The 24,998-nt window shown below is 39.7% G+C and overlaps 1 protein-coding gene across 1 annotated transcript in view; it reads right to left on the bottom strand.

The window, feature by feature from the left end:
• Pten (phosphatase and tensin homolog) overlaps positions 1-24,998 on the bottom strand; it is a 66,624-nt gene that overhangs the window by 18,786 nt on the left and 22,840 nt on the right. Inside the window, exons 3-5 of the mRNA NM_031606.2 lie at positions 13,203-13,247; positions 7,502-7,545; positions 5,417-5,655 (exon numbers count right to left, since the gene is read on the bottom strand). Of these exons, the coding sequence (NP_113794.1) occupies positions 5,417-5,655; positions 7,502-7,545; positions 13,203-13,247 (328 nt within the window). The remainder of the gene's footprint in view (positions 1-5,416; positions 5,656-7,501; positions 7,546-13,202; positions 13,248-24,998) is intronic.

The following is a 24,998-nucleotide window of genomic DNA, read 5'->3' as shown; positions in this document are numbered from 1 at the left end:
CAGTTACACTAAGTCTAAGATGCTCCAGAAAGAATCTCTCAGTTGTATTAGAACAGCTTTACCAAGCTCAGCTAACTTTCTGGTGAGGAAAGCAAGCTAAAATGTATCCACCATTTACTAGCACTCTAACCATCAGGCATGGAGCAGTCCCTTTCAGGGTTTATTTTATTGTTTATTCTTTGTTACTGTTTCCTTATGACATTTCCACATAGAGGCATCCTTGCACTTCCTCTGAGTCACCTCCTTCCCTCCCTTAAATAGCTCCTCTTCTGCATTTCCATAGAGGAGCTGGTTACACTCTCCCCTTCACAGTCTTCCTTTCAGGACCCCCCCATCAAGGCCCTCTTTCTAGTTTGATGGTCTGTACACCTCCAATCTAGGTTCTTCTCATGAGAGAAAACAAGTTTTTCTGATCAGGTTTGTTTTACTTAAAATAATGATTTCCAGTTCATCCTCTTCCTATAAATGCCATGGTTTTATTTTTCTTTACATTTAAAAGCTTTGAAAAAATTAAATTGTAAAAATTTTAAGGAAATGCACAGCATGGTATTTACAAGACCAGCAATCTCTCCCTGGAGAGATTTTAAGCTTAACCTGAAGATTAAACACTCCAAGATTTTAACCTGGAGAGTTATTAAACACTGATTTGTAAAGAAAAGCATAAAACTGAGAAGCCTTTTAAAGTCATCAGCAATATTGACCTTTCAGGAAAACCTGTAAAGAGGTAATATCCTCGACAGTTTCAGAGTTCCTTTTGCAGAATTTGCAAACTTGGTAATACACAAAGAAATTTAACAACACGCAAGGGACTGGTCTGTACTCTAAATAAATGCTGTCATGAACTGACTGACTGACACTGTCATGAATTCTGATCACAACAGTTCACTTTTCTGGGCCTTGATATCATCTATAAAGAAGCATTTCTAGGGTAGGGATATCTTAAAGCTTTTATCTGTATCTGGTTTTCTAATGCTATTGCAACTTAAAATGCAAAAGCAACCATTTAGTAAAACACAGCTTGATCAACAGTATCTGTTCATAAATTCTTTGCTCTTAAATAATCTAAAGAATAAAGGTAGAAACATGTAAGGATTCTCTTTATGTCTGTGTGTAACTTATCCAAAACACTTGTCTAGGTATATTTACTCACTATGCATCAGCTAAGCACAGTAAACCCTCCTGACGTGGCTGTAAGATGCTAATTACTCCAGGAGTCTTACTCTAATGCAGTGGCTAAACATGAACCATCTCTGTCTCTCCGTGTGCACAGCTCAGCATCCTCCGCCTACCTCTGTCTATCACCTTCACATGAGAAACGGCAAGAGACAGAGTGTCTGCTGCCAAGAACAGGTCTATGGAGGACACAGGTACCACTTTTTACCAAGTGACACTAGAGGCTTCACATTTCACTCAAATACCTCCCTTGCTATCTTTTCACTCTGGCCCTACTTTGTAACATCCCCAAGTCTTCTTGTCATTTCCACAAACACCCTCTCTTCCCTTCTGGAGGGACACAGAACTGATGCCACCAGGTTATAATGACGACATTACACTGGCAGGCTAACAGAAAGAGAGCCCTCACTTTCTGAGAAGGGCCCCCAGCTGTGTCTAACCCGGTCTCCTGCATTTACCCAGGACTGGAAACAGAGAAACCTACAGTTAGGTTCACATGTACCTTGAGTCTTGCTCCTACCCTTGAATAGTGAGACAGACTGCCCCAAGCAGTTTTCAGATCCCCACATCTCAGCACTCTCAACACACAGCTCACAATGCTGAAGAAGTGAGGGGAGCAGGGCAGGAGAGGTGACAGCAGAGCTTCGAGAAGCCTAGACCATCCCACAACCACTTGTCTCAAGTGAAAATCCTTGTCTGAACTAGCAAACAAACTTACAAAGCAAAACAAAAAGGTCATGTAATTTAACAACGATGAATCAGTCAAACAAGGGCTTAGGATGTAGCTTAATGGTACAATGTGTTCCATGTGTTAAGGCCCTAGGCTCAATCCACACCATCACAACAGTGAATGGGAGAAAGAAAAATTAAAACAACAAAACCAAAAAACAAACAAAACCAAAAACAGAAAAAAGTATCTGAGGTTCCTAACAGGAAATGGCTGAGAGAGTTGCAGGACTTCAGTCGAATAATCTCATCCACTTCTCCAAAGCAAACATTGCTCTCGCAAAACATAAGGCAGGCCACACTTATTAGTAATTGAATTCTTAGTGTAACCAGTACAAAGTTTCCATCAAATATATGCATGGCAATAAAAACAAATGAATAAATAGTCAGCAAATAATTTAAGATCTTTTTGAATTTTTTTTAAAAACAGTGGCATTTTCTTGCCTCCGTCTCTCAAGCCTCTCCTGGATGGATGGATGGATGGATGGATGGATGGATGGATGGATGGATGGATGGATAGACGGACAGACGGATGGATAAATAAGTAAATAAATAAATAAATAAGTAAATTTTAAGTCCCCATGAGAAAAGAGAAACTGTGCCCGGTACTGGAAACCTAGCCAACTACCTGGGGCTAGGGAAGCCATGGATCTTGGAAGAGAACCTACAACCACTAATTTACTAAACCAACACAATCCATAACTATACTCTAAATTTATCTCTCTACCAACAGATAAGTGTAGTGCTTACCCTCATCAAGGAAATTTCTCTTTGTAGCACGGAGAACGTTGCAGAAAACCACAACAGTTCAAAAGGCAGGGTTGTGGAGTTCCAACAGAAACATCCACAACACAACTCCTGCACCGATGGCTCGGGGATCATTATAGAAGGGTTGGAGAGACTGTAAGAGGCAGAGGATCCGAGTTTGCTGTGCAACTGTCTACTTGGAATGTCAGAGGCTACCCCATAAAGTCCATCAACATGACTACCAAACATGAGCTGAGTGAGGAGGACAAGAGATGTGCTAGGATGTGAGAAAGCTGACCAGGCCTCAACCCTAGATGAAAATCTGCTGGTGACCAATTGGTTATCTAACACCAAATGGTAAGCCCTAAAAACATACCATAGGTTGTATTACATACATACATATATAATATACTCATAATATAATTTACTATAGTCTCAAAAATTGTATTAAAATGTCTTACTGTAAAGAAGTTCAATAAAAATGGCTAAGAACACTCCCTGTCCCCAAGAACCCTCCATACTCTGTAGCTGCTTCTCCTACAGCTCCTCTGGTTTTTCCTGCACTAGTAAAGGTGGATGACCTCTCTGCCCTGGCCACTCACTGCCACACTGGTTAGCACAAATTACATTAGTCCTAAGAGACTATTTTCTATGGTTGTGAAAAGTACCCCTACTGATGAACACAAGTCTCAAATCATGGACTATGCAAGACCTGTCACAAAAAAACCTGCTGCTATGAAAAACCCAAATTCATGAGAGCCAAGACATTCACAATCAAGAGCTTCTCGAGAGGCTTTGTAAAAGACAGGAGCAACTATGAAGCTCTTCACTGCACACAGGTCGTCTGGCCAGACAATGCTGTTCTGTTGGTTAACGCTTCAACCTGAAAACTAAAAGGGACCATAGTCTTTTCCTGCCCCACAGTTAATGATCTTGAAGACAAAGAAACTAATACATGCCCATGTCTAGTCTTAAGAGATTTTATCTGACAAAGCCTACTTTAATTGGTCAAAAAACTGTGTATGTTCCACATTTCTTTCATACGTGATAAGAGTTTTCATAACTTATTTTCACCAGTACTAGGGTAAGAGCACTCTGGAGAGCAAGGAAGACGAGCCAAATAACAACAAGCTTTCTACCTGTTTTGAGCGTTGTTTAAAAGCCGTCCTCTCATAAATCTCACTACTGAACAGAACCAACCCATATAGATACCTGCTGTTCTCAGGTAAGGGGTACTCATTTCTTAAATGGGAAAAATGGGCAAATGGAAGCTACCAATGACAATTTATAGTTATATATAAACTACACACATGTTGAATAACAGAACATTTACACATTTCGTCAGGAGTCAGAGTTGAGGAATCTCTAGCTTAAATCTGATTTTCTAGCTCATGACTTTTTTACTGCATTAAAGATGTAATTTTTTGTGAACTCCCATCAATAAATAGCCCTTTGATATCCTTATTCAAACTCAAAGAAGTTACAAAGACAGGATTTAAAAACGGCAGTTGTAAAAGAAGTGCAGGACCCAGGACCACTGCAACCATAGACCTTAGCATGATGTGCATGGCCACCTCTAAAGAAGAGGAAAAGGAACAGAGTAGAAGAGGGGAAGACAGAAGGGGGTGGAGGCAAAAGGAAAGAGAGGAGGGGGTAGGGCACAAATACAAATTTAAGACTAGAATCAAATTCCAAAGCGTCTTACTCCCCAGAGCAGCCATGTCCAACCCTTGACACTGCAAACGGATGTTGTCACTTACAACTTCTATAAAAAGATTGCAAAACAACTCAATGATTAATAAGTTTATGATCTTGTATTGGGCCACATTTACTTCTATCCTAAGCTTTTCAATTTATCTGAATATAGGCACTGTCCTTGGAGAAAAAGAAACATGCAAAGATTCTTTGTATTAAATACTTTTCAATTTCCTATCTAACAAAATGGGTCCTCTGAAAAAGCACTACAAGAATTTGCTTTTGTTTTCAATTGTACTATTGACGTGTGCCAGGCAAAACACATCGCTCGCTTTCAAGTCTTTAGTTTTCTGAATAACCAATAGCTCTTTGATTGGTTATCAGTGAGTACCCCCATTAGAAAATGACTTTATTTAACATCAAATTAAAAACCATGCTTACTAGGTAATGGCATTCAAGTTGTCACCAAAATGCATTTTGTTTCCAAGTACACCTCTCAAATATCATGATAATTTTTATTAATATGTACTTTTATTTAATTAAACTCTATAAAGATCCAGTATAGTTAGCAGGTAAGTCTGCTGGTGTTGTCAAAATACAGCAACAGGAAGAGAAAAACTAAATGAACGGATACAAGCTTTCAAAGTGTTGGGCACATTTCTGTTTTCTGGAATGGTGGCACTATAAAGCCCTCCAGCCTCAACTCTATGGGGAGATCCTATCTCATCAAAACAAAAGGATGATTTGAAAAAATAGGTATTAGCTCAATAAATGGAGAGATGTACAAAAAAGTTCTATTAGACAAGAAAAATGAGACTTAGACACCTACAGCACACAGATTAGCAGAAAGAATCAACAGCACATAATCCTGTGTGCCTAGCTACCCCAGGTAGGTCTTGGATGTTCTCAGTACAGCTAAGGAAGAGGGCTGAGACTCCAGGGATGACTGATACACTAAGTAGATAGATACAACTATGTAACCACAATGTAACATTTCTCCAAGTGTCACACATGCACTGTAAGTAGAGTCAAACTTGGTCCACAGAGGAAAGGGGGTGAAAAATAAACAGCTTACCTTTTTATCTCTGGTCCTTACTTCCCCATAAAAATCCAGGGCCTCTTGTGCCTTTAAAAACTTGCCCCGATGCAATAAATATGCACAAATCATTACACCAGTCCGTCCTTTCCCAGCTTTACAGTGAATTGCTGCAACATGATTGTCGTCTTCACTTAGCCATTGGTCAAGATCTTCACAAAAGGGTTTGATAAGTTCTAGCTGTGGTGGGTTATGGTCTTCAAAAGGATACTGTGCAACTGTTGCAAAAAGATAATCCCAGTGTAAGTTAAATGTATTTAAAATATAGGTTAACTTTAAAAATATTACATGTAAACTTACTGGTGCTCAGGGAATTTTAATTTACTACTTACTAACTCTAGTTTGAAAGACAGTCTTTTACTAATGCTTAAATATATTCATGAGACAAGAATAAACAAGCATTGTGTGCCTCACTCCAAGAGTGAAGAATCTGTACATGAAGGAAACCCGTCATAGTCTATCGTACAGCTGAATCCAAATGGATGTCCCCCAGGCCTCTTGCCAAGTAGTAACTTCTAACAGGAGCAGTAACAGATCTTAGCATCATCACCAGACATGCTCTGAAGAGAGTATCGGTTACTAAGAGAGTCAACTATGGAAAAGACTGACTTTTCTACCTAACAAAATTGCCCGGTGACTTTTATTTTTAAAATGGTCTCTCTCACAAATATTCTAATTGTATATACATGGCTTGAGATTAATCACTCACAGAAAAACATTGATGTAAAGTTTACCAAATTAGGTTTCAGATCTTTTTCACATGAACTAAGAATCTAAGACATCTTTGTTCTCAACAGTCAGAGTTGAGTTTTTTAAGGCAAGGTGATATTGTCCAGAAGCAAGACTTCAGTTTTGTCCTCACTACTGGTTTTTAATCTTACCAGCATCTGTTTCTACTCTACCCTATTGAGATCCTTAAATCCTGACCTGAACCCTAGGGATGTAACTCAGTTTGCAAAGTGCTTGCTTAACAAGAGTCTAAGCCCTGGGCTCCTCCCTGCTTTGAGTAAACACAGCTGAGGATGTGGTGCAAGTCTGTAATCCTAACATTAGGGAGGTGAAAGCAGAAGGATCAGAGGATCAATCACAAGTTCAAAGTCACCCTTAGCTAAATACTGAGTTCAAGGTCACTCTGGGACACTGAAACCCTGTCAATAGATAAATAAATAAATAAATAAATAAATAAATAAATAAATAAATAAATAAATATTCCTGGCAATATTACTATTCTAATTATATGCCATATTATCTAATATGTAAAAAACTATGACATATCCTGAAGCAAGACATCATGAAATGGTATGAGAACAATTCACTCGAGCCTTTCCGTGACAGGAAAGCTCTGTGGTAAACAATGGCATACTCTAATCACAAAGGGGCTGCAGGCCAGCTTTCCTCATCATCTGCCTGACTGTGTTCCCAGCCTCATTTTCCCAGTGGCACATAAAAACATTTAATGTACACTTAAAGCTAAGTGAACTTCAGCCACGGCATGCTTCCTAATGCGTGGTAGCCTAGGTCTGTCTGTCTATCCCCACAAAAGAAATTCTCTCTGGGGGGGCTGGGGATTTAGCTCAGTGGTAGAGCGCTTACCTAGGAAGCGCAAGGCTCTGGGTTCGGTCCCCAGCTCCGGAAAAAAGAACAAAAAAAAAAAAAAAAAAAAAAATTCTCTCTGGAAACTGTTCTCATTTAGTCCTTAGTGCTGCACAGTTCTGAGCACAGTTCAACAGAACTGGCATTCTGGTGTGGCTGCTTTATACTTCCCTAACTTTATGTCATCTATGCAGTAGTTAAAATGCTTCTGCTCTCTTCCACATCAATAAAGCCCCTCCTATTCTAATTTAGGCTAGGGACCTCTGCTGGTTCTCAATCTATTCTGTGATTTAGTTTTCCTGACAATTGATAGGTACTAAAGAACAACTCTAAAATTAAATTCACTTTTAAAACTGCCAAAGGCCATTCTTCAGATTTTCATCTCAATAATCTTGATAATTATCACAGGCAGTAAAAGGCAGTCTCTCAGTATTTAGCGGCACAGTATACAATGGTCATGTTTATACATACCTCTGCAGTTAAATTTGGCGGTGTCATAATGTCTCTCAGCACATCTACAAGAAAATTTAAATGTGGCATAAAGTTACCTTTCACACTTGGAAGAAAGAGTATCAATATCACCAACATTTATCCACCCTCTCTACCATGCCAGGCACTGTGAGGTGTTTTTTTTTCAGTCACTGTTTCGGTTAACGTCAAGAACACTGAAGTAGGTACTGTTATCATTCTTATCTTATAATTAAGGAGACCGAAGCTTAATAGAAGGTTAAATGCATGCATGCAATCTGTGTGCTTATATTTGTTCACACAATGTGTGACAACATACAACCCTGCAAATTCAACTGCACTGACCCTGTAGATACTTTGGAGGAAGACTGTACATGACTAGAATATATTTTTATTTCACAAATACCTATAAATAGCTACTCTCAATATTATCGTTACCTGGCAGATGATCACATACAATCTTAAACCATTATTTAAAAAGCACATGCTAAAAACAGAGAAAAAGAACAAAGAACAACTGAATGATACTAATTTACTTATTAGCACAATGCTTACTAAAAATTGTAAATCTTTTATACACAAATGTCACCATTTCCAATGATCTCTCAGAGTAAAAATTTTAATATCAGATCACAATAAAACAACGAAAACCCATTGACAATAAACTACTGACACCACAAGACAAACACTTAGCTTTTCAATAACACTAAGCATTGCTAAGTTATTGCTACTATGCAATAACGGGTTATGAAATAAATATCAAGAGGTATCCTACATATTAGTGGGTCAGAAACATCCTGGTGACTCCAATTACTAACGAAATCAGACATTTAAGCATCATTAAAACAAGCTGGGAGTGTTGCCACAGACTGTAATCCTAGCATTTCAGAAGAGTTACCGGGGAAGATTGGATCTTTAAGATTAGCTTTTGCTATTTATTGAGTCCTAGGCCAGCCTGGGATACATAACAAGACCCTGTCACAGAAGGAAGGAAGGAAGGAAGGAAGGAAGGAAGGAAGGAAGGAAGGGAGGGAGGGAGGGAGGGAGGGAGGGAGGGAGGGAGGAAGGAAGGAAGGAAGGAAGGAAGGAAGGAAAAAGAAAATTACTGAAAATAAAAGTTAGTATTTTAGGGGTTGGGGATTTAGCTCAGTGGTAGAGCACTTGCCTAGCAAGCGCAAGGCCCTGGGTTCGGTCCCCAGCTCCGAAAAAAAGAAAAAAGAAAAAAAAAAGTTAGTATTTTAAAACAAAGTTCCATTACTCCTTAGCCCACATACCAAACCCCAAAGTTATAAATGTATAATCTCAACTCAACCAGAACCAATCTGAGGTTGCTTAACCAACACACCTGTTAAGTATTAGCTGATCCACCACAGTAGGTACTTAGATAACACAAAGGATATGGGTTTGTTTTGTTTTGTTTTAAAACTAAATTTTTTAGGTGCCAAAATAAAACTGATCCAAGTCTTCCAAATAAATAGTTGTGGGCCTGCACTGTGCATCTGAAATCTGCACAAACTCCTGGACTAGATTTCAAAACCCCAGTTCACATGAAGATCATACAAAAACTACAGCCCATTGGACCAGACCTGAGGTAAATCGACTTTTGACTTGTGTACACACACACACACACACACACACACACACACACACACACACATCTTTTTATTTTATTGCTAAATAATCTTGTATGTGCTTCCCTAGCAATGAGACAGGAAGAACAAAACTGACACATCCACAAAAAAGGACGTTTATATTCTCTTTTCTCCCTCTTCTTAGTTTTCTCTGAGTCAGGATCTCATATACCCAAGACTGGCTTTGAGCCCCCTCCCTTCTTCCACCTCCAAGTGCTTGAACTCCAAACACAGGTTGGGCGTGGTCTTCTGAGCAGTACAGTGGTGAAGAGCCCATGGTGGAGCAGTCAGAAATCATGGATCCACTCAGGAAATGAGGGGAAGCTCATACCCTCAGAAACTGGTCATGACAGTTTACCAGAATACAAACATTGGTTTCCTACACGTCAGTTTTCTTAATTTGCCACATTTTCTGGTTGTCTTGTTTGGGGTCTAGGGTCAGGGAGAACAAACTGCCTAGCACAGGTGAGGTGAGGTGAAGTGGGGGTGGGGGGGAGGGAGAGGAGAGGAGAGGAGAGGAGAGGGGAGGGGAGGAGAGAAGAGAAGAAGAGAGGGGAGGGGAGGGGAGGAGGGGAGGAGAGGGGAGGGGAGGGGAGAGGAGAGGGGAGGGGAGGGGAGGAGGGGAGAGGAGGGGAGGAGGGGAGAGGAGGGGAGGAGAGGGGAGGGGAAGGGGGAGGGGAGGGGAGAGGGGAGGGGAAGGGAGGGAAGGAGGGGAGGGGAGGGGAGGAGGGGAGAGGAGAAGAGGGGAGAGGAGAGGGAGGGGAGGGGAGGAGGGGAGAGGGGAAGGGAGAGAAGAGGAGAGGAGAGGGGAGGGGAGGGGAGGAGGGGAGAGGAGAGGAGAGGAGGGGAGAGGGGAGGGGGGAGAGGAGAGGAGGGGAGAGGAGAGGGGAGGGGAGGGAAGGGAAGGGGAGGGGAGAGGGGAGGGGAGGGGAGAGGGGAGGGGAGGGGAGGGGAGGGGAGGGGAGAGGGGAGGGGAGGAGAGGACCCCAACCCAGAGAAAGATGGAGAGAACAGTGTCAAAAGTTTGGTTTAAAGAGCACTGCTGTCACGTATCAGCTGAGGTGGTGACATGTGAACATGCCATATTCCATGTTAGTATGTCCACATACTAAAAATGGACGGCAGCAAATGACCATGTGGATTTCAATTTTTCCTTACAATTAAAACTCAAACCACCTTTTCTTGTCCTTACCTTAAATTGGCTTAAATAAAAAGAGAAATAAGAAAGAAAGGAAAGAAGAAAGAAAGAAAGAAGGAAGAAAGAAAGGAAGGAAGGAAGGAGGGAAGGAAGGAAGGAGGGAAGGAGGGAAGGAGGGAAGGAAGAACAAGGAAGGAGGGAAGGAGGGAAGGAAGGAGGGAAGGAAGGAGGGAGGGAAGGAGGGAAGGAGGGAAGGAGGGAAGGAGAGGGAGGAGAGGAAGGAAGGAAGGAGGGAAGGAGAGGTTTCCTAAGGTGGCAACAGAAAGCAAGGAGAGGAGTGAGCTCAGAAAGACAAGTTCACAGACAACTGAAGCTCTCTTCTTCACTCTACAGTGGTTTACAGAGGAAATCTTAACAGATAAAAATAACTTGGCTAAATGTTTGCCAACTACGTCAAATATTCAGTAAAAAATTTTAAATCTTGTATTCTCTGAACATGGAGCAATAAAAAATGTAAAAAAAAAACACTCATACAAAACTGATTAACTATGTTTCCCTTTCTCAAAATAACTGATTATTTTGCTATCAAAAGATAAGCAGTGATTATCAGAGAGCTTACATTGACAGTTCTTCATATACAACACGGCTACCGTAAAAGGTTTCACAAGCTACAAATTATGCAGATGTTCAGTGAAAAATACTTTAGGATCTTCAGAGGTCTACATTTTTCGAGAAAAAAAAATACATACTAAGTGTAATCCCTATCATAAAACAAAAAGAAAAACATCTGCTGTTGCCAGTCTTTGATGCCCTAAATCAGATACATAGTAGCCAAGGGGAGAGGGAGTACTCAGATTAAAACACCCAATTTTGCAGGTGTTTAAACTTTTGAAGTAAATAAAACAAAGAACTAACAAGCAAACACATAAAAGGGACTCCCGGTGCAAACAGTGGGTAGTCTGTTAGGATGCCCCTACCTGTCTTTGGCCACCTCATTTAACTTCCTAGGCCTAATTCCCTGTCTGTAAGATGAGAAGTCACTGCTAAACCACCCTTCAGGACTTTGCCAGTCTGAAAGCCTCGTTCCACATGACAAGGGAGTAAATTCATAAGCACTAACGGTTGCTCTCAACTAATAAAGAAATAGTTCATTAAACTGGGAATCAAAAGCTTAGAAACTCAAGTTCCTAGCCCACCCAGTGCCAGCTCTAACTACACTAACATACAACAAAGGAGATGGCATAAGCCAAATCCCTAAATTCTAGGAGCAGGAAGTCACTACACACAGGAATGAAAAGAATTTCCTCCCTGCGCTTTGGATATGTTAAACAGGCATAAAATTCCCACTTAGGCAGAAAGTGCCTTCTAATGTCTTTCTACTTCCCTACTGGGACCTCTCTAAATCCCCAATCCTGACAGTGTGAGTCCAAAATGATTCATTTAATCAATTCCAGCTTTCAACAATTCTTGTCCTTTTTCAGTCAGCTTCTGAATGCAGCTGTTCAAAACAGTTTTGTGGTTCTCCTATCCACCTTTTATTACCATAACCCCACCTAAGCCAGCACACACGACCACCCGTGCAAAATGACTTATCTGCCATATTTCAAATACCATTATGCTATCAATCTCCTGACTTGCCATGGCCCATCCTCCCAGGTCTAATAGATAATCCCTATTGATTAGTAGAAAAGCCACAGAAATATTTCACAATCTTTAAATTGATGTTTGCAAAAATCCTAAAACTGAAAGAAATAAAACAGAAAGTCTTGTTAGTCTCATAGGTATATAACAGGCAAGGGAGAGAAGAAGGTATCAGAAGTTAATCACAGTCCCCACATCTGGTCCTTTATAAAAGCTTCCTGTGGGACCCCAGTTACTATATCCATTGTTCTTGCCTAACTTTCACATGAAGCTATAGGCTACGAGGACTGGAACTAGCCTTGTGAGCACTCTATCTGCCTATTTCACCATGGCTGCACCTTTCTGAATCTGAAGTCAACAAGAGAAATAATATTACTAACTACTGCACATGAATACTTTGAAGTCTCATCAAAACAGAAATATCACTAAAAACTGAAAGAAAAAAAAGCAACATCTAGCACTCTAACAAGACACAGAAAATCCTCCATCCTTCTAGGTAACAATTCAAATAACCACTGGAAACAGAACAGAGAACACTTTTGCTTATATTTAATGAAGTCTACAGAAAATGACTAATTGTTATTCTACCATTGCATAAAATTCTGTTATATAATTCATAGACATAGAAAATAAAAGGACCTAATAGAAAAATGGTAATTTATGTCTTTTAAAATTAAAAAAATAATGCTCAGTATTTGGGGAAAATAAAAATGGTATTCAAAGAAAAAAAGTGTTTAATGATTTGTTTTCCTTTCTCATTTTCACATTGCTACTCTAAAAGTCAAAAAAAAAACCAAACAAACAAAAAAAAACAAAACAAAGGTTTCAAAATAGGTCAGTAAGTTCTAATGGACAATCCCTAAAATTCTACACTAGATAACTAAATAATGCTGCAAAACTTACTTAGGTTATACACAGAAAATATTCAAATACTATTTCAGTAAATTGATCAACAAACAATATAGGAAACAAAAGTCCATCCACCCTGGAGTCTGTCTCCATAGAAGCCATCATTAACACTAACAGCAGCTCCGTTGTGGATTACACTTCAAATTATCACATGATTATGGGCTCAAGGATAGGCGGGGCGCCAAGTCTTTTAAAGCAGATCAAGTAACAGGAATCTGTGCCAAGGCTCCTGCGCCTCTCCACCAGAGATCCAGCAATCCTCTCTAGCAGACTTCTTCAACTGCTCTGAGGAATCCAGCTATTAAAATATATTCTTAATCTCCAACAAAGAAATAACTTTTACTTAGTTATTTTAGCACAGAGGCAAATAAAAAAGCATACTTACAGATTGTATATCTTGTAATGGTTTTTATGCTTTGAATCCAAAAACCTTGAAACAAATAAAAAACCACCATTAACAAAAATGAGCTAACATTTCAAATTACATTAATACTGCACAGACTAAAACAGATTTATTTACCCTAATCTCAAATAGTATTAATAACCCAAATTCATATTCCCTCCTTCATTAATAATTACATTACAGGTTAATATAATCAGAAGTAGAGCGGTCTTTATCAAAAGTGTAATATCTGTCTTCAGTCCAATCAATTACAATCATCTTGACAAAGCAATCTTAGCAGTTCCCAAGTGTGCCCAGCTCACACTGACTTCCATGAGAATCATAAGCAATCATGTAATCCCATACAAAGTTTACCAAGTATTTTTCATATGTTTACTTTCGCGAGTCCCTGACAACCATGGAAGAGATAGAATTTGCATTTTACAGGGAAGGGAAGTAAATGTCAAAGAGCCTATGAGACTCGCCCAGAGTGTAAAGCCAGTAAATGAAAAGAGTCAAACCAAGGACCACCCCTTCCAGTCAGCTGTGAAACCAAAGGGTAATTACAGGTACCAAAGCACTTATTACATGTCAGGTATTATTTTAAGTACTTTATGTATGCAAATTTGTTTAATCTTCAGGCCTGTAACAGAAGACTCAGCAAGACATAATGGTGAAGAATTATGAGAAGAAAGGAAAAAAAGACAGTTTCATGTAGCCCAGGCTGGTCCTGAATTCACTATGTGGTAGATAAACCTGAACTCCTGACCCTCCTTCCTCCATCCCTGGAGTGCTGGGATTACAGGTCTGTCTCACCAAAGTGTGTGTGTGTGTGTGTGTGTGTGTGTGTGTGTGTGTGTGTGTGTGTGTAAATTAAAACCAAGAACTTAGATCTCTCGGACATGTAGTATGTTTCAAGCTGTGTTTTTATGAGAGTTCTATGTGTGTCTCTGCATCTAGGTGCATCCTGTGCTTTTCACTTTTGTTTGCTTTTATTTTTATTTTACTCTGTTAGTTTTTAGATACCTGTTTTCTAATAAAACAGAAAGGGTTTGAATTTGTATGGGAGGAGAGGTGGGGGAAACTGGGAGGAGTTGGGAGAGGGAAAACCGTAATCAGAATATATTGCATGAAAAAAATCTATTTTCAATTAAAAAAAAAAAAGAAAACCAAGCAGTATGACATGATACATCTGTGTCATAGTCAGGTGCCCAAAGTGGGCACATCCTTGGAACACATAAAATTATAAGAAAAATACAGCAAAATATTAGGAACTTTATACCTTTTAACTTCTAAGGTTTTTCTTTTTAAAAATTATCTTGAAATGGTTGGTTAGTTCTCTTTTATAAATAATTTTTTAAAGGAAACTACAGCTCTGGAAATGTCAGGAAACAGGGAGAAAGTGTTCATGTAATTTTAGAGTTTACATCAGACAAGGAAGGAAATACTGGCACAGTGAGATACGATACTGATCTGTAAAACATTTCAAATGTTTCATTTCATCAACAGCCTATGAATCTACAACCCAATCTAAAAGAAGACTACAGAGAGGACTTAATTCTAAGTCCATGGGTAACTATAAACTACTCTAATTTTTTTAAACACAGAGGAAAAGGGTGTTAATTTTTAAAAGACAAAATATGAAGTCATACTTTAATGATTCAAAAAAAAAAAAGGAAAGAAAACCAAACCCACTAAGTGACACGGTGCATGCATGTTACCACCACACACTTGTAAAACCAACACCCAAGACACAGCTATGTGTAGAGAACTGAGTTTGCAGTCAGCAGGGGTTAGAGTCAGACATGTCTAAAACAGCAACAGCAATCATAGTAACAAAGTGACTTGGTAGGACTCTCTAGAATCCTCCTTTCCAATGCATAAATTATTCAAGAAAAAAAACTTAGCTTCAGAGAGTTCACAGAGCTCAGTTCTAAAACGTACATTGTCATCAAAATGGCAGGAGTACTCACAGATGAAGTCAGAGCAAAGTGAACACACACACACAAAAACAGTATCAACTAAAGGTCGGAGTGGGGCAACATAACAAAAAGAAACTAGAATCCATATGCTTGTGTGTTTTATAATGCTGGAAACAGGAAAAAGGCAGGACCCCTAAACCTTTTCACTTCTCTATTCTCTGTCCACGAAAAAAATGCCTATTCAGTAGTAGTACTAGATATATTAACAACTCCTCAGAAGTAAAATGTTTTCTACTTGATAACTTAAGCAAGGCTACTTCTTGATTATTTAAGAGCTAATATATTTTTAATTATATACAATAAAGCAGAGTTAGCAATCAGTAATTCTGAGCGAAATATAACCCATCGATTTCTATGGTCGATGCATAGCTGAACCTGATGGCATAGAAGGGAAAAGCATTATACAGCTGTTTCTACAAAATGCAGTTTCCTCACAGAATTCATTAAGGGCAAAAACAATCTAAAAGAAAAAAGTTGAGAAGAAAGTCAACACACACATAAACACCAAGTACGCACACCATGCCCAACTAGATGTATAAACAAAAGAAATTAACTGTCCAGAGCTTGGGAAGCTAGACGGTCCAAGGGTACCCAAACAAACAAAACAACAGCTTTTTATATGTAAACAGTTACAAATTTCTGAAAAGGGGATGAAGTATAAGAATTTCGTAAGAAAATTTTGCGATGCTTATACCAACACTGAGGAAATCAGAGGCAGGTTATTTCTTTCCTCTTTCCTTTGCTGTTAAGACACTCAACTCTACAGAGTGGGCAGCAAGGTACAACTGTAGATTCTTCAAAGACCTCACTGGAAGACCCAAGAACTCATAGACAGGAACCAGAATACAGGTAGGGCAGCAGGAGCACAGCAGGCATTTCGAGTGTCTCAATGTCCTAAGAGGATGATAATCCTACAGCCTCCATGTTTCCTAAGCTTCTGCTTCCCAAGACAGGAGCTTCCTGCAGAGCGTTATCCCTTGGAGTACTTCCTACAGTGTGTTAGTTAGGGTTAGTGAAATCACATGTGTGCCCTTTAACAGTTGGACACTATGATTTCTTAGCTAGCATGTGAGTAACGGAAGAGAGCAGCCCTTTATGGATATAGTGCATATTCAGGGAGGATAACTGTCTCAGAGAAGCTGGTTACTAGCATGTGAGTAACGGAAGAGAGCAGCCCTTTATGGATATAGTGCATATTCAGGGAGGATAACTGTCTCAGAGAAGCTGGTTACTCAGACACACACTCAGCACCTCCACCCCTGTCCTCTCAAGAACACAGTGAGTGACCACATTCGGCTTTTTAAAGTCTGACACTCAGACAAGTGAGGAAAGAAAGGCAAGAAAACAACACTTTCCAAATAGAAACGGGCAAACTTGCCTACACAGATTTATTTGATAGAAGATGAAATACTAGACAAAAGCAGAGAGGCAATGTTCGCTAAACCTGCAAGCTCTAAGATCTTTGCTATGCACAGCCCACTCACTATTCTCTTATCCCCTCCTATCCCTAATGAACCTCCTTTCCAACTTGATCTATTTGTGTGTATGTCTCACTGAGTTTAACTGAAGTTGTCTGTATAAGCATGAAAATTTTCTTAGGAAATAAATCTAGATAAAGTATTACCAAAAACCCACAACAAAAAACAAAACAAAAACCCCACAAAACAGAAAAAAAACAAAAGTAGTTACACAAGAGCAACAGGTGTTCCTCTATGACTTTGCAACTAGTTTTTTTGTTTTTTTTGTGTGTGTTCTTTTTCTTTTGGAGACAGGATCTCTCACTGAACATGGAGCTAGTTGTTCTGGTTAAGCTAACTGGCCAGCAAGCCCCCAATATACAGTCCTCTCCGCCTGCTTCCTGATCACCAAGGTCACAGGAACATGCCAAGCCAACTGGCTTTTGTACGGGTTCTAAGAATGAGAACGCAGAACAGCAAGAACCAAGCCATCTCCACGGCTGATTTTAGTTCTTACACAACAAAGCCCTCTCACACAGTCACCGACAGACCTCTACAGGGACCTGCAGTCAACCTGCAAAAGCCAAGATTAGTAATAAGTGCCATATGTTCCCATATTGAAAACCTGTGTTCTGGTCACTAACTGCTGCTTCTGAGCACACATATGTAGACAGAAAGGAAGCTGTCACCACCAACTGAAGGCATCAGAGGTTTTAAATCTACACCCTTCTATTCTGTACAGGACCTCCTCCTTTTTCCTTCCTTTTGAATCTTTCAAAGAGCCCAACATTTAAAGATAATCATAATGGAGATTAATTACACATACAAGAGAATTTAATTTAGGAAGTCATTCCCTATACCCCAAAAAAGCCCAAGATCTTTAATTTTTACTATTATTTTGTGTGTTTAGGTATTCTGCTTAAATGTATGTCTGTGTACCACTTGCTTGTAGTGCCCTCAGAGTTTAAAAGAGTCTATCAGGTCATCTCAAACTGAAGCAGGCAGTTGTGAGTCCCCATGTGATTGCAGAGGATTGAACCCTGGTCCTGTGGAAGAACCACCAGTGTTCCCAACCATTCAGCCACTGCTCTAGCCCCAAAGATCTATTAAGTTTGCATGAGATATTTGCATGGGTATAGTATAGAAGACACCCAACACAGAAAACCCACCAAAAAAGCTGGGCAAACTTTACAAGACAAAATCACACATGCACACACAAGTGTGCATACTCACACCCCAAAATAAGTGTGGATTACTCAAAAAGTGAATAAATCAAAAAGTCAACAAATTGTCTCTCAGAAAAAAACAGAAAGCAAAGATTTGTGTGGTCTTAATGATGCTCAGAAAGCTGAAGGTGTGGATAAGATAAAGAAAAATGAACAGAAGTATCAATAAAGTAAAACTGAAACAGAGTTGAGTGTGGTGGCACACACCTGTACAGCATTCAGAAGGCTGTTGCAGGAAAGTGCAGTTCCTGAGTTATTAAAAAGGGATGGGGGGAGAGGGAGTAACAAGATGGATAGCTCAGAAGGTAAAAAAGATTACCACCAAACCTGCAGATGACTTTGATCTCAGGAAACCCATTCAGTAAAAGGAAAGAATTATAAGTTGTCCTCTGACCTCCAAAAGTGTGGCATGGCATAGCACACCACGCCCAACACACAAAAACAAACAAATAATATAACATTTAAAAATTTTAAAAGGAGAATTCCAGGCCTAGAAAGTTGCCTTAACTCTGGGTGTTCGAGCTTAGGGCCCTCAAACACACACCAAGAACAAAGCACAACAGCACAAACTTGCAACCCCAACATCATGCCTATTGCCAAGGCTGCTGCTTTCCTCCGTAAGCAGATGGTAAGGTCCTGTTGCTGAAAACACCTCAGGGAGCCCAGAGAAACTGAGCAGGTGCCCAACTAGAAACTTCAGCACTACTGACAGGTATTCATGGTGCTAGAAGGTACTTTGCACACTACTGGAGATAAGTAGTCATCAATAGAACCCAGCTACAAATTCTGTGACCCACAACAGAGACCTGCATGTACACAGGCATATATATTGGTCCAATGTTGGAATAAATGTTATGGAAATAACCAACCACTTTTTAAAAATTAGATTTAAGGGCCATTCCTTAAAATAGAACCCATACCTGCCACTGCTCATGCGCCTAAGAACTTAGGACTAGACAAAGTCATGGGCCTAGGGGAAAACCTATTACTACTACTGTTCTATTAAAGAAACAGAAATATTGCTAACATACTGCTCTCCCCATAGATGACGCATCACTCAGCCTTCATCAGAGAACATTCTTCTTGCAGTAGATGGTTATTAACACAGAGACCCACAACTGAACAGTGTATTGAGGTTTGGTCTGTTGCTATGTATGGCAATGTTGAATTCTGTGCCAAAGATTTAGACCTCCCGAGTGATTTTTCACATTTGCCAGCCTTTGTTGTGCAAAACTTGCTCCTTAATTTAAAACTGCTGGGGTTTAGTCTGTTGTTATATATTGGCTTTTTTTGGGGGGAGGGGGGATATTTTATTTATTTACATTTCAAATGCTATTCCCTTTCCCCTCTTTCTCCTCTGGAAACCCCCTAATTCATCTCCCCCCTCCCCCTGCTTCTATGAGAGTGCTCCCCCACCCAGGCACTCCCACCTCCCTGCCCTGGCATTCCCCCCTACCCTGGGGCATTGAGCCTTCTCAGGACCAAGGGTTTCTCCTCCCACTGATGTCCCATGCCAGATATTGGCCCTGGTTGCCTCTGGGGCAAGGAGATCCTCACACACATCAAGTGATGCTATGCAACCTTGCTCCCTGCCCCAAGTTATCCCTGATGGAGAACATAAGATGCCTGCAGCTTATAGCTAGGCAGAAGGGAGATAGATGAGGTTTGGGTTCCCAGGCTTGGGGTCTGAGGCAGAAGACCAGGAAAAAGAGACAGTGGAGAGGAGAGAAGACACCATGGAGTAAGTGATTCATTAAAACATTGGCAAGAGGGCTGGCCAACTGGAGTTAAGAGTGGCCCAGATGACACACGGCAAGTTATAACTTGGGATTACTAATAAGGAAGTAGATACTAATAGCTTAGAGGGTAGATACCTGCCCAGCCCCAGTACTCATGTATATATGTATATATGTATATATGGAGCTCCAGTGCTCATTAAGGCTTATTATAAATAATTATAAGAACTTGTGTCTTTTATCTGGAAAGTGAGTAATCGAACAGTAACCCTCACATAAGACTAAACATATGTGTCAACACAGCATACAAAGAGACAGACTGTGGAGCACTCAATTCTACATGGGATGTATATATGGAGCCCCTCTCCTCAAGGGCCAGGGATCTAGTCTGAGGAGGAAGAAGATGATGGTAAGAGCTAGAGGTGGTGAATGACTCTAAGCACCTTCCCACACAAGGGTGATACAGAAATAACTAACTCCCAAACTGTCTCAGCCTGTACAAAATCTGCTCAGGTCAACCAAGTAAAACCTCAGCACTGAATCTGAAGCAGACATAGAGCCCTGCCTCTAACCAAGAAATGATTTGCAGTTGATACCTACATAGAAACAGAAAATCAGTTTTCTCCAATACAGTGATATCAACTACATTCCAGTCAGCCCCCATGCCCAGGAGTAGTTGGCCAACATAGAATGGGTTCCATGGTTTTTTGTGCTTTTGTGTTTTGTTTTGTCACTTTTGTCTTACTGGTTTTTGTTGATTTTCTTTTTTCTTTTTGAGAAGGAAAGAGAAAAAGAACATGACATTTGGCAGAATGGGAAGTGGGAAAAGGTCTGGGAGAAGTTGGCAGAGGGGAAACATGATCAAAATATATGAAAAAGTCTTAATAAAAAACAGTAGTACAGGGGCTGGGGATTTAGCTCAGTGGTAGAGCGCTTGCCTAGGAAGCGCAAGGCCCTGGGTTCAGTCCCCAGCTCCGAAAAAAAGAACCCAAAAAAAAAAAAAAAAAAAAAAAAAAAAAAAAAAAAAAACAGTAGTACATACTTGTAATCCTAGCCATGGCTGAAAAGTACAGTAAGTGGAATAAAATAAAAATGTATCAGAAGAAGTCAAAGGTAGATTTGAGCACAAATGTTATAGGAATAACTAATCACCTTTTGATTAGAGTTAAGGTCTGTCCCATAAGATAGAACCCATATATAACATTGTCAAAATAAGGCCAAGGGCCTGTGGTAGAAGGGTCATGGACCCTAGGGGAACCTACGGCTATTACTTAGCTAAGTAGACCCAGCAATAGAATGATTCCTGATGACTATTGCTAAACCAACAGATAGTGCACGACTCAACCCTCACCAGAGAAGCTTCCTGTGCATAGCAGTTAGGACGAAAGCCCACAACTTGTCAACTGCAAAGAGTAAGACTTTAAAATGTTCACTAAACGGTATGTATTCTGCATCAGACCCTTCCCTTCAAGACTCAGGGATCTATGCAGATGAGGGAACACAAAGATTGTAAGAGCCAGAGGTGGTAAGGTGACTTCAAGGAGACAGTGTTTTCCAGACACAACAGGGCAGATGCACATATGGACTCACAGCAACCCTAATAGCATGTGTAAGTCCTGTGAAAGCACAAGCCAACCAAAGAAAAGCGAATGACCCAAGTCCCATCCCTAGCTGAAGAGCTATTGGCATTTACTACCATGGAAGGGAAAGTCAGCTTTCTTTACTGGTATAAACCACATTCCACACCCAACACTAATTGGACCTAATTGGAGAAAGGGGGGTAGTGGTTGGGGGACGATGGGACAGGACACAGACACAACATAAAGTTGTATGGGTAGGGATCTGGGAGCTGGGGTAAGAGGATAAATATGATCAAAATACAGAAAGCAACTTATTGAAGAAGAGTAAAGAGATTAACCACCCTGTGAGATACCACCAACTGGGCTAATTTAGGGATCTTGAGGGTTCCAGAAAAATAATTACGTTAAGAAGTATAATCAAAAACTCAAATTTGATAAACGATAAAATACAAAGAGCCTGTGGCTCATGAATCACAAGTCAAAAAAACTCAGAGACTTACTAATACAGATCACACAATCAAACCATCAAAAGACAAAGACAGGCTGGGGATATATCTCATTTGATAGGAGAGTTTGCCTAACACACACAGAGCGCTGGGAACCTGCCCCCAGCTCTCCATAAACCTTTTTATGGTGGTGCACTCCTGAAAGCACAGCACTAGCCAAGTGGAAGCAGGAGGATCAAAAGTTCAGTACATCCTTGCATATATTAAAGCACTCCAGCCAGCCTGTACTATGTGAGACTCTCTGATTAGAAAGACCCACAGTCTCAAATACAGAGAGGAGCAACTTGTCACAAACAAAGGAGCCTTGGTATTGACTGATTTTTTTTTTTTCCCTCTCAAAAATCTGGAAGAAGAAAAGTCAGAATATAACAAGATTGAAAGTCCTAGAAGATAAAAAAAATCCACCAAAACTGTTCTTTAAAAATGAGAAATAAATTGAAATATTCTCAGAGAAACAAGAGTCATGAAAACATAAAAGAAATGCTACAGATGGCCCTTCAAATAAGAATGAGAACATCCACTGCACTAAAGTTTAACAAAGAATGACATCTCCTCAGATGATGCTTACACTACATACACTGCTTCCATATGCTTGCCTGAAACTTTGGACAGCGACAAACTGTATGTACATTTTCCCCTATACATGTGTATCAATGAAGTTTAATAAATTAAGCAAGGTAAAACATTAACAACAGTAATATTAAAACATAACAATTTAAACACTATTAATATAATGAAAGTTATATAAATATGGTACTTCTCTCAAAAGAGGAATGGTAAATGGTATATTTGAACTACCTAGATTAAAGGTAACTATAGCAACCTGAAGCTACAGTATGTAAGAGATCTCTGCGAAATGACAATTATGATAATAATCATGAAATCTAACAGTAGTCTAATTTTAGTTTGTAATTTCCCATTTTATTTTCCAAATGATTTTAGACATGGTATTTTTAAAAATCCAATTATTAGATTATGTATATATGGCATAAAAATACAACTTTGTGACTTTTTTTTAAAAAGCTAATATGAAGTAAGGATGGCGCTGTACAGGAGCCAAGGCTTGATGCTACTGAGGTAAACTGGTACAAATTAAAACCAAACCATTATGACTTTAGGATGCTAAATGTAAGCTAAATGTAATCTATAACAACCACAGGGAAAATAGCGCCAGGATAAAAACTCTGAGAAATTAAAACATTTCATTATAAAACATCAAATGAATACAAAACACATTCATTCAGGCCAATCAGAAGTAAACAGCAAAATGGAGGATGTTAAAACTCCCTGTGTCATCATTAAGTGTGAGTTAAGCCATCCAACCAAAAGACAGACGCTGGCAGGAAGCATACAAAAGACACAATCCAACAACATGCAGAAGAACACTTTTTAAATTTGCAGGCATACGCAGATTAAGAGGGCAAGAAAAAAAAATCTATGTAATAATCAAGAGTGAAATTAGTATAAAAATACACTAGATATAAAGTATGAGATAAATAAACATTAATAACAGGATGAATGCAGCAAGAAAATCCTAGTAATGGTAAGCATTTAGACACCGTAAGACACCATCCAAACACACCAAGCGCTTGGTGCAGAGGCACACCTCTACACTCCCAGCACTTGGGTGCGGCACAAGGGTCAAGTGTTCAAAGCCAGCCCAGACTACATAAGACACTGTCCTAACAAAAACAAAAATAAACCCAATACATAAAGCAAGATTTAACAGAACGAAAATAAATAATTCTAAAGTAATAATTAAACACTTTAATATACATGACACTTCAACACAATAGTAGACAGACAAGAAAAAGTGGGGTTTGCCCAGTAAACCAAGTCAGCCTGAAACACTCACACATTTGCTCAGCAACAGAAAACATACCAGCTCTAGACAGACTGTATGTTCAGACACACATGAACTCCATTAGCTTAAAAAAAAAACTAGACATCAAGTCAGGAATAAATACAAATAAATAAACATCCAGTATTTTCCTTCCTACCACAGAATATTGGAAACCAGTAGAAGAAAAAGTAAAAGTTTTCGGTCATTTGTTCTTCAGGATCCCTGTTAGCTGGAGACCGAAGACTACGATGACCCCATGGTGTATTTCAGAAACACACTCGAGAGTACAAGTACTGTCTTTAAGCTTTTACAATCTTTATTCTATGTGAATTAGTATTTTGACTTCGTGTGTGTGTGTGTGTAGAGAGAGACAGAGACAGAGACAGAGAGAACATGCCAGACAGGGATCAGATCCATGGAACTGGAATTACGGACAGTTCTGAGCAGCTATGTGGGTCCTAGGAACCAAACCCAGGGCCTCTGCAAGAGGAGTCAGTCTGCCTAACCTCTTAATATAGTTCCTCACACTGCGGTGACTTCAATCACAAAGTTCAGAGTTATTTTTGTTGCCACTATTATGAATTGTAAATATCTGTGTTTTCCGATAGTCAGTCAACACATATCCACAAAGGGGTCACAACCCACAGGTTGAGAACTACTGCTGAGGTATCTCTCCAGCCCCTTATAGTATATTTTCAGTTTTACAATAATCTACTAAGTACCAAAACCATTCTGTATGTGTACTAATAAAGCATAAATACTGGGTATATATAGTCAGTTATAGTCTGTGGTGACTCGAGTAAGATTGGACCAGAGAGTGGCACTATTAGGAGGTATGGCCTTGTTGAAGGAAGTGTGTCTCTGTGGAGTTGAGCTTTGAGACCTTCTCTTAGCTGCCTGAGGACAGTCTGCTCCTGGCTTCCTTTGGATGAAGATGTAGAAACCTCAACTCCTTCTTTAGCACCATGCCTGCCTGGACACCACCGTGCTTCCTGCCATGATGATAATAGACCTCTGAAACCTCTAGAGCCTCACTTCCTCAGTTCGAATCATTCTCAGCAACAAAGATTTCCATATTCCTACTAGGACAGCCTATTAAGCCCCACTTAAAGTATTCCACTGCTTTCCAAATCCAAAGTTCCAAAATTCACATTCTTCCAAACAAAAGCATAGTCAAACCTATCACAGTAATACCCCAGACCCTGGTACCAACTTCTTAGTTAGGTCTCCATTGCTGTGAAAAGACACCTAGATTTTGTCCTTAATGTACAGGAAAACAAAGATACTATGGAAAGCAGCTTTGAGTATTGCACAGCGGTAAAGCACCTAATAATGACCTTGAGTTCAACCTCCAGAACTGCACCCCTCTCCCGATAAAAAAAGCTTTTTAAAAATTGAACTTTTGCTGGGCAGATCACCACATAATTATACACTGAACACTTGCCTCTGTTACATCTACATTTTCCTGA

The sequence above is a fragment of the Rattus norvegicus genome, chromosome 1 (assembly GCF_036323735.1).
Source record: "Rattus norvegicus strain BN/NHsdMcwi chromosome 1, GRCr8, whole genome shotgun sequence".
NCBI lineage: Eukaryota > Metazoa > Chordata > Mammalia > Rodentia > Muridae > Rattus > Rattus norvegicus.
This window is presented reverse-complemented; position numbering and strand designations above follow the sequence as displayed.